The 15,432-nt window shown below is 44.9% G+C and overlaps 1 protein-coding gene across 1 annotated transcript in view; it reads left to right on the forward strand.

Moving 5' to 3' along the window:
- The window catches only part of Sort1 (sortilin 1), an 83,647-nt gene that overhangs the window by 38,559 nt on the left and 29,656 nt on the right, over positions 1–15,432 (forward strand). Inside the window, exons 6-9 of the mRNA XM_005367922.2 lie at positions 6,554–6,656; positions 7,861–8,025; positions 9,748–9,821; positions 13,125–13,223. Coding sequence (XP_005367979.1) covers positions 6,554–6,656; positions 7,861–8,025; positions 9,748–9,821; positions 13,125–13,223 — 441 coding nt within the window. The remainder of the gene's footprint in view (positions 1–6,553; positions 6,657–7,860; positions 8,026–9,747; positions 9,822–13,124; positions 13,224–15,432) is intronic.

Genomic DNA, 15,432 nt, shown 5'->3' on the forward strand with positions numbered 1-15,432 from the left:
ACAGAGAAACCCTGTCTCAAAAAACCAAAAAAAAAAAAAAAATTAACAGAAGATAGCAATCACTGGTCATTAATATCCCTTAATATAAATGGACTCAACTCACCTATAAAAAGACACAGACTAACAGATTAGATATGAAAAAAGAATCCATCCTTCTGCTACACATACAAGAACCACACCTCAACTTCAAAGACAGACATTACCTCAGAGTAAAGGGTTGGGAAAAAATTTTTTCAATCAAATGGACCTAAGAAACAAGCTGGTGTAGCTATCGTAATTGCTAACAAAATAGACTTCAAACTTAAATCAATCAAAAGAGACAAGGAAGGGCATTTCATATTAGTCACAGGAAAAATCATCAAGAGGAAATCTCAATACTGAACATCTATGCCCCGAATATAGGGCACCCTCATATGTGAAAGAAACACTTCTAAAGCTTAAAGCATACATTAAACCCCACACACTAATAGTGGGAGACTTCAACACTCCCCTCTCAGCACTGGACTGGCCAGTCAGACAAAAAATGAACAGAGAAATAAGGGAACTAACAGATGTTATGACTCAAATGGACTTAACAGACATCTATAGAATATTCTGTCCAAACAGAAAAGAATATACCTTTTTCTCAGCACATCATGGTACCTTCTCAAAAAGACCATGTACTAGGTAACAAAACAAACCTCAACAGATACAAAAAAATTGGAATAACCCAATGTACCTTATCAGATCACCATGGCTTAAAATTAGAATTCAACAGCAACACTAATTCCAGAAAACCCACAAACAGATGAAAATTAAACAATGCTCACCTGAAGCATCAATGGGTCAAGGAAGAAACAAAGGGAGAAATTAAAGACTCCCCAAAATTCAATGAAAATGACCACACAACATACCCAAATATATGGGACACAATGAAAGCAATATTAAGAGGAAAGTTCATGGCACTAAATGCCTACATAAATAAGCTGGGAAAATCCCAAACTGGTGAATTAACAGAACATTTGAAAACTTTAGAACAAAAAGAAGCAAACTCACCCAAGAGAACTAGAGGGCAGGAAATAATCAAATTGAGAGCTGAACTCAACAAAATAGAAACAAAACAATACAAAGAGTCAGTGTGACAAAGAGTTGGTGCTTTGAGAAAATCAACAAAATACACAAACCTTTATCCAAACTAACCAAAAGGCAGAGAGAGAATATCCAAATTAACAAAATCAGAAAAGAAAAGGGGGACATAAACAAAAGACACAGAGGAAATCCAGAGAATCATCAGGTCATATTTCAAAAGCCTGTACTCCACAAAATTGAAAAACTTAAAGGAAATGAACAACTTTCTGGATAAATATCACTTACCAAAATTAAATCAAGACCAGACCCATGTTTATCACCATGCACAAAACTCAAGTCTAAATGGATCAAAGACCTCAACATAAAGCCAGCCACACTGAACTTCAAAGAAGAGAAAGTGGGAAGTTCATTTGAACGTATTGGCACAGGAGAACACTTACTAAATATAACCCCAGTAGCATAGACACTAAGAGAAACAATAAACGGGACCTCCCGAAACTGAAAAGCTTCTGTAAAGCAAAGGACAGGTCAACAAGGCAAAATGACAGCCTACAGAATGGGAAAAGATCTTCACCAACCCCACATCAGACAGTCTTATCCCCAAAATATACAAAGAACTCAAGAAGTTGGTCATCAAAAGAACAAATAATCCAATTAAAAAATGGAGTACAGAACTAAACAGAGAATTCTCAACAGAGGAATCTAAAATCTTAAAATGTCAGAAAGACACTTAAGGAAATGCTCAACATTCTTAGTCATCAGAGAAATGCAAATCAAAACAGCACTGAGATTCCATCTCATACCTGTAAAAAATGGCCAAGATCAAAACACTGATGACAACTTATGCTGGAGAGGTTGTGGGGTAAAGGGAACACTCCTGCATTGCTGGTGGGAGTACAAACTGGTATAGCCCCTTTGGATATCAGTGTGGCAATTTCTCAGAAAATTAGGAAACAACCTTCCTCAAGACCCAGCAATACCACTTTTGGGTATATATCCAAATGATGCTCAATCGTACCACAAGGACATGTGCTCAGCTATGTTCATAGGAGCATTGTTTGTCATAGTCAAAATCTAGAAACAACCTAAGTGCCCCTTGCCTGAAGAATGGATAAGGAAAATGTGGTACATTTACACAGTTGAGTGTTATACAGCAGAAAAAAATAATGACATCTTGAAGTTTGCAGGCAAATGGATGGAGCTAGCAAACATCATATTGAGTGAGGTAGCCCAGACCCAGAAAGATAATTATCATATGTACTCATTCATAAGTGGTTTTTAAACATAAAGCAAAGAAAACCAGCCTACAAATCCCAGAGACCCTAGACAACAATGTGGACCCTAAGAGAGACATGCATAGATCTAATCTACATGGGAAGTAGAAAAAGACAAGATATTCTGAGTAATTGGGAGCATGGGGTCCATGAGAGTGAGTTGTAGGGGAGGGGAGAGGAAGGGAAGGGAGTAGAAAAAAATGTACAGCTCAATAAAATAAAGCTGCCTTGTAGAGGTGAAGCTTCCCGGTCAAGACCGCCTGTATCTCTCCATGCTTCGTGACTCAAGCATGTGGTGCCTTTAGCAGTGGGATCTTACTGTAAAGTTTTGGAGGGTAACCGAGAGAAATGGCAAGAGCCTGTAACTTTGGGTAGCCTATATATTTTAGTGGTAGTAGTTTTTATTTGACTTATCCCTTCTTGTGTGCTGCAGGATGCACTGTACCTGGTGTCTTACCATATCTGATTGAGATGTTTGTGGTCATTTTAAATGGTCAACCTGGCATAATAGGATCACTTGAGAATAAAACCTATTTATTTACTCATTTTGAGAGAGGGTCTCACTATGTAGCTCTGGCTGGCCTAGAACTTGTTATGTAGAGCAGGCTGGCCTCAAACTGGCAGAAATTTGCCTGCCTCTGCCTTCTGAGTGCTAGAATAAAGGCATACCCAGCAAGAAGAAAGTCTCAAGGAGTTGTCTATCCCTGGCATGGTGATGCTCACCTTTAATCACAGCACTTGGTGAAGGCAGATCTTTGTGAGTTCTAGGCTAGCCTGGTCAACAGAGCGAGTTCCTGACAAGAACCCTATCTTATAACCCCTTCCCCAAGGTTGTCTAGATCAGGTTCGCCCTTGGCATGCCTGTGCCGGATATTTCTGATGGTTAATTGATATGAGAAGATTCAACCCACTGTGAGTGGCCCCATTCCTTAAGCAAGAGTTCCTGAACTATATGAGGAGGGACCTTAGGTAGGTTCGATTAGGACATGAGAGCAAGGCCCTTACTGATAGTGTTAGTGTTGTTTAAAAGAAACCTCAGAGATCTGCTTAACCTTTCAGCCCTGCACAGTCACGATGATAGGAGGGTGGTGTAGAGCTAAGTGTGATGGCATATCCCTGTCATAAGGCACTTGGTAGCCTGAGGCAGGAGGATATGTTACACAGTGAGTTCAAACCTGGCTACATAGCAAGCCCCCAGTTAAAAAGCAAATAAATAAAAGATGTAGGAATTGGACCTCAGCAAACATGGAATCTCTCAGTGCCCTGATCTTGGGCTTCTGGACCTCCAGAATATGGTATTCCTTTATCATAGCCAAGTGACTTAGACAAGTTCTGTTGTACACACATTTGTGCTTGGTGACATCTTGAGCTGAAACTGTTGATGCCCATGTTCACCCCACAGATATAGACTAACATGATTACTTATTCTGGGTAACCAGAAGATGTGACTGGAATTGTCACTAAGACTTATTTCTAAAGCAGATGGTTTTACAGGGTTTCCATGGTTAGCAATCATTTGATTACTGTTTATAATTATATAGTCATATGGAGTTTGAGAAATAGGTTTCTTTTTCAGGATGTTTTATTGATTTCCAGTTCATGCTGGAGCATGAAGTACATCAAGGGAAACCCACTGAACTCCCAGTGGTTAGCTCTACCCGTTCTCTCCACTTGCTAAGCAGCTGATCGTAGTGGAGGGTTGCCAGGGATTTTTGTTTGTTTGTTTCACCCATGTGGCCTTCTTTTTCTGGAGGGCAGGGATGTGTTTATTGTTACCAAGTTCTTAAAAAGCAAGCAGCGGTGCCAACAGGTTTGTGAAGGTTCCCTGGGGATGCTATGAAGGAAGATTTGTAAACCAGGGATAATCAAGCCACCACAGCCCCTTGGACAGTTGTCTGAGCTATTAGTGGTGTGCACCCTGCAGAGCTGTGCACTGCTATGCACGTCCCCTGCTGGCTGCCTGGAAGACAAGAAAGATCATGTACTCCAAAGCCAGAGATAGGGCAGTAAAGGAAACTGCTGGATAGTATCCACTCTGTCTTATTTATCTAGGAAATGTGTGTGTGTGTGTGTGTGTGTGTGTGTGTGTGTGTGTGTGTGTGTGTGTGTCAGGGGTAGGATGTAGAGGCATCACCCTAGTAACTCCAAGATGTGGTTTGCTGTATCATCCTCGGAGAATGGGAGAATGCTCAAGCAGGCATAGGCATGTCCCTGTGCCTCTGGCTTCTACTGCCAAGTAGAGACTGACCAGAGAAATGATTCCCAGGTTGTAAGCAGAAAAGACTCCTCACAAATAATAGACTGTCTCTAGTTTGGGGCTAAGACTTAGAGGACTGGACTGTGGTTTCAAGTTAGTCTTTAAGTAGCTAGTTGACTTTTGATAAATTGCCTCCCCTTGCACAGCTGCTGTGAAACACAGTGGTCTCCTCAACGCTTTGCCTCTCTCGTATTCCTCAGTTTGATTATTTACTAAGGTTTCTCCCAAAAGTTATAGTATCTTATTAAGTAATAAATGTAAACACTACATAGATTTCCTCTGGTTCTGAGAACCTGGCTTGCAATGTGTTCACTAATAGATAATCAGACTTTTATATATACATATTATTCTTTGATAATTTCATATGTATATATAATGATCATATAGACCCCCCATTTACTCCCTCTAGCCCCCCCGTATCCCTCCCAATGCCACCCCCTACTAGCTTTTCTCCCCCTTTTTCTGTTTTTTTTTTCTTTTTTTTTTTTTTGTAAGTCAGAAGGCCAATGATTGCTGCCTGTACGTGCATGGATGTGAGCTCATTGACCAGAATATTGAGAAATTTACCACTCTTCATACCAACAAAGAAACATGCTTCTCCCTTCCCTGTCAGCTATCTGCCTGTAGCTCCTCAGTGCAGGGTGGGGGGGCCTGGAGGTCCTCTCCCCATCTGTATGGGAATTTCGGCCAGCTTGCTGTTGTGCTGGTAGCCACGGTTGGTGCAACTTCATGAGTGTAACTGCTGTGTCACAGCCAGAATTTCCCAGCAGTCCTCTCCCATCTTCCAGCTTTTCCCTTCTTTCCGCATTTTCTGTGATGTTCCCCGAGCAAGCATTGGCAGAGGGTGGGAGCTGATGAAGATGCCCCAGTAAGGGCTGAGCATACAATCTCTTCTCAGCCTACTTTATGATCAAGCTTCTCCTACAAAGGTGGAAAGCCCAGCTCCCACATCAAGTCCAGTCCCTGTAAATTGCATCAAGATGAAGTCTGAGTTTTCCGTGTCCTTTTCAGGGAGTTGTCCATGGTATTAGGCCTATCATCAGACAGCTACTGATCCTCTTCTCAAAAGGCTACACATGGATTCCAGCTTCCCAGAAGCTTTATTGGAGGAAATTTTGGGGAAAACTGAAAAACCAAAAGTTGGGGTTGGTTGTTTGCTTTCTCTAACTGTAGTTTTCAGGCTACTTGAGTTAGTAGCTTATGCCCGAGCTAGAGATGCTAACCTCTCACAGGAAAACATCAGAACCACGAGCACTTCATCACCGCTTTACCATGGTAACGTGGACTCACAGGTTAGTTAGGAGCTCTTGGGCTGCAGTTTAGCAGAGGCCCAATTCAAACTAGCTTGACTAACAAGGAACTTGTTGATTCACATAACTAAATACAGAGAAACTTCCTGTGTTGTATCTCTGCTTTTCTGGGATTCTAGAGTCACCTCAGTTGCCCTTTCATTGTGAAAAACATCTTTATTAATTAATTAATTTTGCATTCGCATACCACACTGTGGTGTTTCTCAGCAATGATGCTTCAACACTTGGGTCCAGATAACACCCTACTGTGGGGCTGCCCTGTGCATTGCAGCATGTTCAGCAACATAAAGAGTATCTGGACTGAGACAATCAAAGCTGTCCTCAGACATCCCTCAGAGTGGAGAACAAATCCACCCCATTTGGGAACCACTGGTCTGGAAGAAGGCCAACCAGTTTTAACAAGTATCTTATCTGTAATGTGCTTCCTAGAAAATCTCCTGGGAAGGCTTTTCTCTCTTTTTGGCTCTACGTTAGGTCACTCCCCCATTCTGGAACCTGTTACTGGCAAGGAAAGTATCATGTTCTTCAGGCTAATTCCACCCTGACGGAGAACGTCACGGAAGGGGAATAAAGGCCAAGAAGTCTAGCAGGCTTGCCACACCACACTCTAAACACCCTTCTTTTTCCTGTCTCCTCCCTTTCAGTGAGGATTATGGAAAGAACTTTAAGGATATTACAAACCTCATCAATAACACCTTCATTCGGACTGAATTTGGCATGGCGATTGGTCCTGAGAACTCCGGAAAGGTGAGACTCGTTCCTGTGATGTGAAGTGGGTACTGCTTGCCCTCTGAAGCTGTCAGTGTTGGAGTGACCTACAGTCTCACAGTATTGCATTGGGATGCTAGTTTTAATTATCAACATGACACAATCTAAAATCACTCAGGAAGTGCCTCAGTAGACAGTTGTCTAGATCAAACTGGCCCAAGGGCATATCTCTGGGGGTGTCTTGATAGCATTAGCCCAGTGTGAGCAGCACAGTTCCCAGGCAGAGGAACACAGGGCGTGCAGGTGTGGAAAGGACACTACACAAGAGTAGGCGTGCGTGTTTTCACACTCTGCCCTTGACTGTGGGTGTAACCAACTGCTTCAAATCCTTGTCTTGGCTTCCACACAATGATGGACTGCAACCTGGGATTGAGAGCCAAATAAACCCTTTCTCCCCTAAGGTGTAAGGTGTTTCTTCTCAGTGTGTTTTATCAAGCAGCATAAATGAAATTAGGACAGCATTTTAGTTTGGTATTGCGGCTTTTTAATATTAAACATAGTTTGATGCTGATTGTCTTAGGGTTTCTGTTGCTGTGAAGAGACGCCATGATCATGGCAACTCTTATAAAGGAAAAACATTTAATTGGGGTGGCTTCCATTTGCAGAGGTTCAGTCCCTCATCATCACGGTGTGACATGGTGGTGTGAAGATAGGCATCATGCTGGAAAAGATGGGGATCCTACGTCTTGACCCACAGGCAGCAGGAAGTGGTCTGAGTGTCACACTGAGCAAAACTTGAACAAAGGAGACCTCAAAGCCTGCCCCTGAAGTGATACACTTCCTCTAACAAGGCCATACCTAGTCCAACAAAACCACACCTCCTCATAATGCCACTCCCTATGAGCTTATGGGGGCCAGTTACATTCAAACTACCACACTGATCACAAACCAGTGGGGTTTAGTGCAGATTGTTTTTCCTGATTCACATCCAAAATGCACCAAAACCCTTCATGCTTGTGTGGTAGTTGTTCCCTTTGACAACGTTGTAGTCTTTGGGGAAACTACATCTTAAAACGAACTGGAGTCAAAAAAAACAAAAACAAAAAAACAACCAGGTATACATTGGCTCAATTCAGGGCATCTTTCTTTTAAGACTAGAACTTGGAGACAGACAAACAGACACATACACACCTCTGCCCTCACCATGTTCCTCCTAACCCTGACCTCTCCTCTGTCCGGCCAGGTGATATTAACAGCAGAGGTATCCGGTGGAAGCCGAGGAGGCCGAGTGTTCAGGTCCTCAGACTTCGCCAAGAACTTTGTGCAGACAGACCTCCCCTTTCATCCTCTGACTCAGATGATGTACAGCCCTCAGAACTCTGACTACCTGCTCGCCCTCAGCACTGAGGTGAGTCTAGCCCAGCTTGCCTTTCCTGGTCTACAGCACCAGAATATCCCGGCTTTAAAGGACTTTTCCTTAAGTCTCCTCATGATGAAATGTGTGTTTTTACACTCCTCCCATCTGGGAATGACTTCTGCAGACCCTCTGTTCAGGTACGTGTGATGTAGAGTTGCCGTGTATGTTATTTTAATGAGTGAATTCTGCTGCTGCTGGAATAGGGAAGGAGAGAAACGTTTGCAGTCACCATTCTTGAACTGCAAAGGACACTGTGACTTGCCACCCTCCTAAGAGTGTCACTGTCACAGAGGAGAGGAAGTTGGGGAGAATATCACTGAAGACTGATTCCGCCCAGATGGGCCCCAGTCCGTTTCTGCTGAGCCAGGGTATTTCTGTCCCACCCCCACTGAGGCTACTCAGTGGGCTCCTGACACTGACAGACATCTTGTACTTAACTGCTCCATTTCAAAGCAGCGGCCAATCACGCATCCTGGGACCTCCGTTTCCTTGGCTCTATGACCCCATACTCTCTGACCCTACCTTTCTAGATGGACTTTCTTGGTGGTCTCTTTCTTAAACTCTTTCACTGCCTTCTGTTCATTTTGCACTAAGCAACCCCCCGGCTGTTTTCTGCTTAGAATGTAGACTCTCACATCCTTACCTCCTGCTCTGGCTTTCCCAGAGGCCAGCAGGTTCCTGTCTTGGGGACCCCAGGTTTCTCCAGGTGTGTGTCCCACAGGCAGCTCCAACTCAGTCCCAGCTGAGCGTCTCTGCTCCCCTCTCAGGTGTGTTCCTACAATATTTATAGTAGTTAACTATACAATGTACCCCACATCCCCCACACCTGACGTTATTGACTTACACACACACACACACACACACAAACACACACACACACACACACACACACACACACACACACACACACACTGAACTATTGGAAAAGTCAGTTCTATTCTGGCTTCATTTCTGACTGATCCTGTTCCTCAAGGCCATGGTTGAAGGCCTCTAGCTTTCCTATCCTGCCTCTAGCTGGGATGCTCTGAAATCCATTTTCTCCATTCTCATCTATGGTTGTGACCTAAAAGGTGACACTGTTGTTCCCTCTTAGTGACCTTCCTGCTGAGAGCTCCCATAAAAGCCAGGCTCCTCACCCCCCCCCCCCCCCCGCCTGAGTACACCTCACTTCTCCTCATCTTCTCACCTTGGAGTTTTGCACCACTGATGTCCTTTGACCTTCATGCTCCTCCATGTTTGTCCCCTTCCTACCTTTGCTAGTCTTCATTTGTCTTTCTGCACTAGCATCCCCTGATCCTTTTGACCGTACTGCCCATGGTTTCAGTCAGTGTTCTTCAGTCAGCTGTCGCTGTCGCTGTGCCTCCTCTCCCCTCTTCTACGCTGGACCACATCCATAACTCTGTATGGTAGTGAGCTCTCTGGTGTCTCTTGTTAAACTGCGAGCTCCTCCAGAGGCAGGAATGCAGTGTCTGGTACGGGGCCTGGCACACAGGGTGCTTTAGATGAATTTGTTGTTCTCAATTCCAAGACTCCAAGTCTAAGTAATAGTGCACATGCATGTGTGTGTGTGTGTGTGTGTGTGAGTGTTTTGCTCAGACAGCTCCAGTATGTCTTTCTACGGTACTGACTGGTTGGAAGTGAATCATGAAAGGTCATATAAACAGCTGCACAGAATAAAGCTGGAATTTTGATAAGTCATTTATAATCTTTCAGAATGGCCTGTGGGTGTCCAAGAATTTTGGGGAAAAATGGGAAGAAATCCACAAAGCAGTATGTTTGGCCAAATGGTGAGTAACACAAGACTCCATCTGTGCAGAGCACTAAACCTTAGTGCTGCCAGAAGTCACATGAATAAATAGCAAGTACTTGCTCTGTGCCAAGTATTCTCCAGGGTCCCATAGGGGATAGGAAGAGGGCCGGGACACAGACCTGACCCTGGAGGAGCTCCATGGGGGATAGGAAGAGAGCTGGGACGCAGACCTGACCCTGGAGGAGCTTCTATTTGTGTTGGCAGAGGATTTTTGTCTCAATGACTGTTATAATTCATGTGACTGCTGCCTACAAAGAGTTTTTCTCCGTAGCTGGTAACATCAATTGGGACATAAAATGGGGCTTTAATGTGGGGTCTTTGGAACTTCTCTATAGCCGGGCTTACACTTCCTTGTCTAGCACTCCATTTCAGTTGCGTAAAACATAGTGTGAACACAGGAAGAGCCAAAAGGGCTTCCAGACTGCGCAAGTGCCACCATTTGCAGCAAGAAAACACTCTCTTCTGTTGGCAGCGTGCCCTACCCTCTGTGCCTGCCCAAAGACCATGTGCCGCGTACCAGAGGCAGCTCCAACTTGGGAGCGAAGTTGCTTTGTCCCAGCCCAGCTCTGTTTCTAGTCAGTGCTTTTCCCTCTCTGGGCGTCAGGTTCCCCTTGGCGAAAGGAGGCCTCTTTGCAGACTCTGGAGGGTGGTGAAGCAAGCATTGAGTAGGCAGCCTCAGACCTCCCACATTCTGCTAGCTCAGGTCCATGTTCAGAGTCTCTTCCTTTCCACCGACTCATTTCAACAAATCTGGTTCCCCAGTTAAGAGCAGATCGCAGCCAGAGATGAGCTGCAGGGCCGCTAGCAGCAAGCACGCGACAATTTTAGAATTACACCTGAAAGCTGGAGGCCAGCAGGAGAGCCCTGAGAAAACAGACAGCACTCAGGACACAATTACTGTGCTGGATCAAGGAAGGACACTCACTTCAGCAGCTTCTGGGAGAACACTGCATTATGGCTTGATATGATTAATGTTCGTGGCAACGACCCCAGATCCCAAGGGTTTTATGTGTTCTACTTAGGGAACCAGAAGAAATAAATCATACATATTTGAAATATATCTACCCAAAGCACTTAAAATACTAGCTATGCTACTTAAATGAGGTGGGCCTTTTCCAGAAGCCTTCATTAAAGGAGGATTTTGGAGTGCTTCTGTGCCCAGGCCACACCTGATTTCATGTTTTAATCAGTGGTGCTGGCACTGGGTCCACTGGGTCCACTCTGAACACGGACTTTTTTGACAGCAAGAAAGTCATTTGTACATTAACAAGTCACTTCTAACAGAACTAAAATACTCATATCATTTTAAGGTGTGGTAACCTTAGCCATTGAAATTCATCTTTATAATAAAAGGCTATTTTTGAATGATATTTTATTGCCTATGCAACGTTTCTTCATTATGTATATGTGATGTTTTGCTTTGAGACAGGGTCTCTTTATGTAGCCCTGGCTGTTAAAACATGTTATGAAGCCAGGCTGCTCTCAAACTCACAGATATCTGCTTGCCTCTACCTCCTGGGTGTTGGGATCAAAGGTATGTGCCACTACACCCAGCTTTACACAAGGTTTTTTACATTTAATTTTTAAAAAGATTTATTTATTTATTTATTTATTTATTTATTTATTTATACAGTATTCTGCCTGTAGGCCAGACGAGGGTACCAGATCTCATTACAGGTGGTTATGAGCCACCACATGGTTGCTGGGAATTGAACTCAGGACCTCTGGAAGAGCAGTCAGCTCTCCTAACCGCTGAGCCATCTCTCCAGCCCTAATTTTTTTTTTCTAATGAGTTTTGCCTATGTGTATATATGTGTACCACATGCTTGAGGTACCTATGCGAGTCAGAATGGGCATCAGACCCTCTGGTCCAGAAGTTACAGTTAGTTGTGAACCATCATGTGGGTGCTGGGAATCGAACTCGGGTCCTCTGCAAGAGCAACAAATGCTCTTAACTACTGAACCATCCCTCCAGCCCTGATATTTTACTTTTGTACAATATTTAATTGTTTAGCTCTAAACTCAGGGTAGCTAGGCTACTGATGCTGGTAACTCACCTTTAGACCTCTGATCTCTAGGAATGTCCAGCCTGAAGTTCTAAAAAGCATGCTTACACCCGGGACCTTCTGCTGATGGTAACTTATAAGTGCTCTTAGGACCGACCTCCTTCCCCGCAAGCCACCTTTCCAAGTTTAATTTAGATAATTCAACTTCTGACCTAGTTGTCTATTTGATGAAATAACTAAATTGTTTAGCTCATAAAAACCACCAAGCTAACTAAATTGGGGTGGTGGTGGTTCACGCCTTTAATCCCAGCACTTGGTAGGCAGAGGCAGGCAGATCTCTGTGAGTTCGAGGACAGGTACCAAAGCTACAGAGAAACCCTGTCTCAAACCCCTGCCTGAACCCCCCCCCCCAAAAAAAGCACCAGGCTAAATTCAGATGGGAAACCACAAAGCAACTGACCCGAAAAAGCCAATCACTGTGGCAGAGGCAATGAGACACACGCCGCGCAATTAAAACAACTGGCCAGGTGACAGATAGTGGCAGATGGCAGACAGTGTGTCGTCGGGCACAGCGCTCTAGCATGGGGCTTCCCTCATGCCGGCTCCATGGCTGTTTGAGCAGGGATTCTTGCCTTCACTACCAATGACGTATTAGGCGGGATGAGTCATCCCTGAGGAAATGTTCTGTGCACTTCGAGGTGTTCAGAAGGGTTCCGATCTGTACCCACTAGATGCTGGGAGTAACGTCTGCCTCCTCCTCGCCCCATTTCAGGTGTGGCAACCAGAACTGTCATCAGACACTCCAAGTGTCCGCAGCGAAGCAGAACTTTTTGAGAAGCCACTGCTCTAGAATTTTGCTGCAGAAAAGGAAAGACTTCCAGTTAGAGTGACCACGAGAGCCCCACAGGAGGACTAGTTTTTAAGCTTGTGCTGGGAGTTGTGAGGTTATGATTTCGTGACTAGAGAGAAGCATGAAGCTGCGGGGGAATGGTGTGCGTCCAACGGCAGGGTAGGAGTGCAAGTCTGTCAGTGTGACCGCAGAGTTCTCACAGTGAGGTAGACGGCTCTAGGAGACAAAGGGGTGCAGGCTGTGGGGAGCTCCACCAGGGGACCATCTGAGCGGCTTCCCCACCTTTCCTCTTGAGTGCTCACTGTGAACCTGACCAAGCACAGTGAGCAGCATGCCAGACGCTGCCAGGGCCTTTGCGACCAGCCTAACGTCATCTCTCAGTAGCCTTACTCCATTTCTTATCCCTGTCTTTGCCTCTTTGTAGGGGAGCAGACAACATCATCTTCTTTACCACCTATGTGAATGGCTCCTGCAGTAAGTATATTGTAGTCCCAGAAGAGAGTGTCCTGGCTGCCCATTCATGGTAGAATATTCTGGGTTGTGTGGGTTAGAAGTAAAAGATTTTCCCATGCTCCTGCAAATTCAGTAGCTACAGAAAATTCAAAGCTGTTAATGACTTTTCAAATCTTGAAAATACAACTAAATTCCTTTATCGTGCCCAGGTCAATAAAAGTGTAACCATACACGCAGATGACAAAGTTCATCTTAGCCGTCATATGTGCTACATTTCTTGCTGTTGTAACCAAATACCTGATAAACGTGGCTTAAGGGGAGAAAGGTTATGTTGGCTCTGGTTTAATCGGGTGGGCTCTCGCCCTCACAGCACCTTTCCTGCTGCCCCGGTGCCGAGTGTTTGGCGCCACCGTAATTGGCACGGCTAGTCTCTAACTGTCACACCCACTTGTCTCACCTGCCTTGCCTGCAACTTGAAACTTGCTTTCGTCCCTTTCTTCGACAAACTAAGGATTCTTCGCATCCTTCTTGACTTGCCCTCTGAATTCTCACCGCAATCCTGACTATACACCCAGGGAGCAGTAACCGTACCAGAATCTGAATGTTACTGCCTGACATCTCTGCCAAGTAAATTAATCCATTAGTTTTCAGTTGAGCCTCATTCAACATTTCAAATCGCAGGCAGACTACAGCCAGATTCTTTACCGTAGTGTGACACAAACGTTCTCTAACCCAGTTCCCAACAGAGATGTTGTTCTGCTCTTAAGTCTGGCCTTCACATCTACATTTCTCTCAGAATTCTGGCCCTCACGAGCTCCCGCTAGAATGGCCCACTGAGCCGTACTTACAGCATTCTGGTGCTCATCTGTCCCATAGCTGCAGACTCTTGCTCATTCCTTGAACTAGTCTGAACTCATTCCAGAACTAGACTGGAAGCCACACAGTCAGGCGGTCACTAGAGTGCACTCTTTGATACCAAATCTCTGGAATAATTACTTTTCTCATCACTGCTTAGCTTAGTTAGTGTCCTGTTGTTATGAAGAGACACCATGACCCCAGCAGCTCTTATAAAAGAAAGCATTTATTTAGGGCCAGCTTACAGTTTCAGAGGTTTAGTCCATTATCATCATGGCACAAAACATGGTGATGTGCAGGCAGACATGATGCTGGAAAAGGAGCTGAGAGTTCTGTATCTGGATCCACAGGCAGCAGGAAGAGAGTGACACTGCGACTGGCTTAGGCTTCTGAAACCTCAAAGCCCACCCCTAAGTGACACACTTCCTCCAACAAGGCCACACCTCCTAATCCTTCTCAAGTAGTGCCACTCCCTGATGAACTATAAGCATTCAAATATATGAGCCTCAGGGGCCATTCTTCCTCAAACTATCACTCTGACAAAACACTAGCAGGGGCCGGGCGGTGGTGGTGCACGCCTTTAATCCCAGCACTCGGGAGGCAGAGGCAGGCGGATCTCTGTGAGTTCGAGACCAGCCTGGTCTACAAGAGCTAGTTCCAGGACAGGCTCCAAAACCACAGAGAAACCCTGTCTCGAAAAACCAAAAATAAAAAAATAAAATAAAATAAAAAACTAGCAGGAGTAACCAAAGGGAGGAGAGGTTACTTTGGCTCTTTCCTTTAAAGGGTTTGGTCCATCATGGCGGGGAAGGCATGCTGGCTGAAGCAGCTCTGTCCCTAGCAGTAGGAGTATGTAGCACGACTTGGATAAAAGAGGCTTATTCTCCTTTGCAGTTTCTGGGGGTGCAGCCCACAGTGACCAAGGAGAGCATGGCAGCTGGAGCAGCCCTGCTTGGGAGTAAAAGCTCACAGCCATTGCTTGTTCTCATCTTAGCCAATCAGGGAGCAAAGAGCTCGTACCAGAATCAGGAGTAAATGCCAGCTTCAGGTCCTGCCCTCGGTGACCCGCAATCCCAAAGATCCCACAACTCCCCAAACGGTACCAAGCATTTAAACCCATGGGCCCATGTGGAAGGGACATTTCATATCCAAGCCATAATAGCAGTGTAGATACAGCAAACACTAGGCCATGAACAGTAGGAGACTCACAGCCTTAATGAAGCCTGTAGAAGATGGATCGCTTTCATGTCGGCTGGACTATTGGCCTCCCAATCCATGCTCACTATCCAAGCAGAAGGAAAACATCTTTTTTTTTTCATGCAATAAATACCTGAGTACTTGCTGTAGACCACACACGAGTGCAGTGAAGACAAACACCCAGGGCCCACTGTCCTGGAACAGTAGTGTAGTGTGTTAGCCTGAGT

Source organism: Microtus ochrogaster, unplaced genomic scaffold, assembly GCF_000317375.1.
Source record: "Microtus ochrogaster isolate Prairie Vole_2 unplaced genomic scaffold, MicOch1.0 UNK25, whole genome shotgun sequence".
NCBI lineage: Eukaryota > Metazoa > Chordata > Mammalia > Rodentia > Cricetidae > Microtus > Microtus ochrogaster.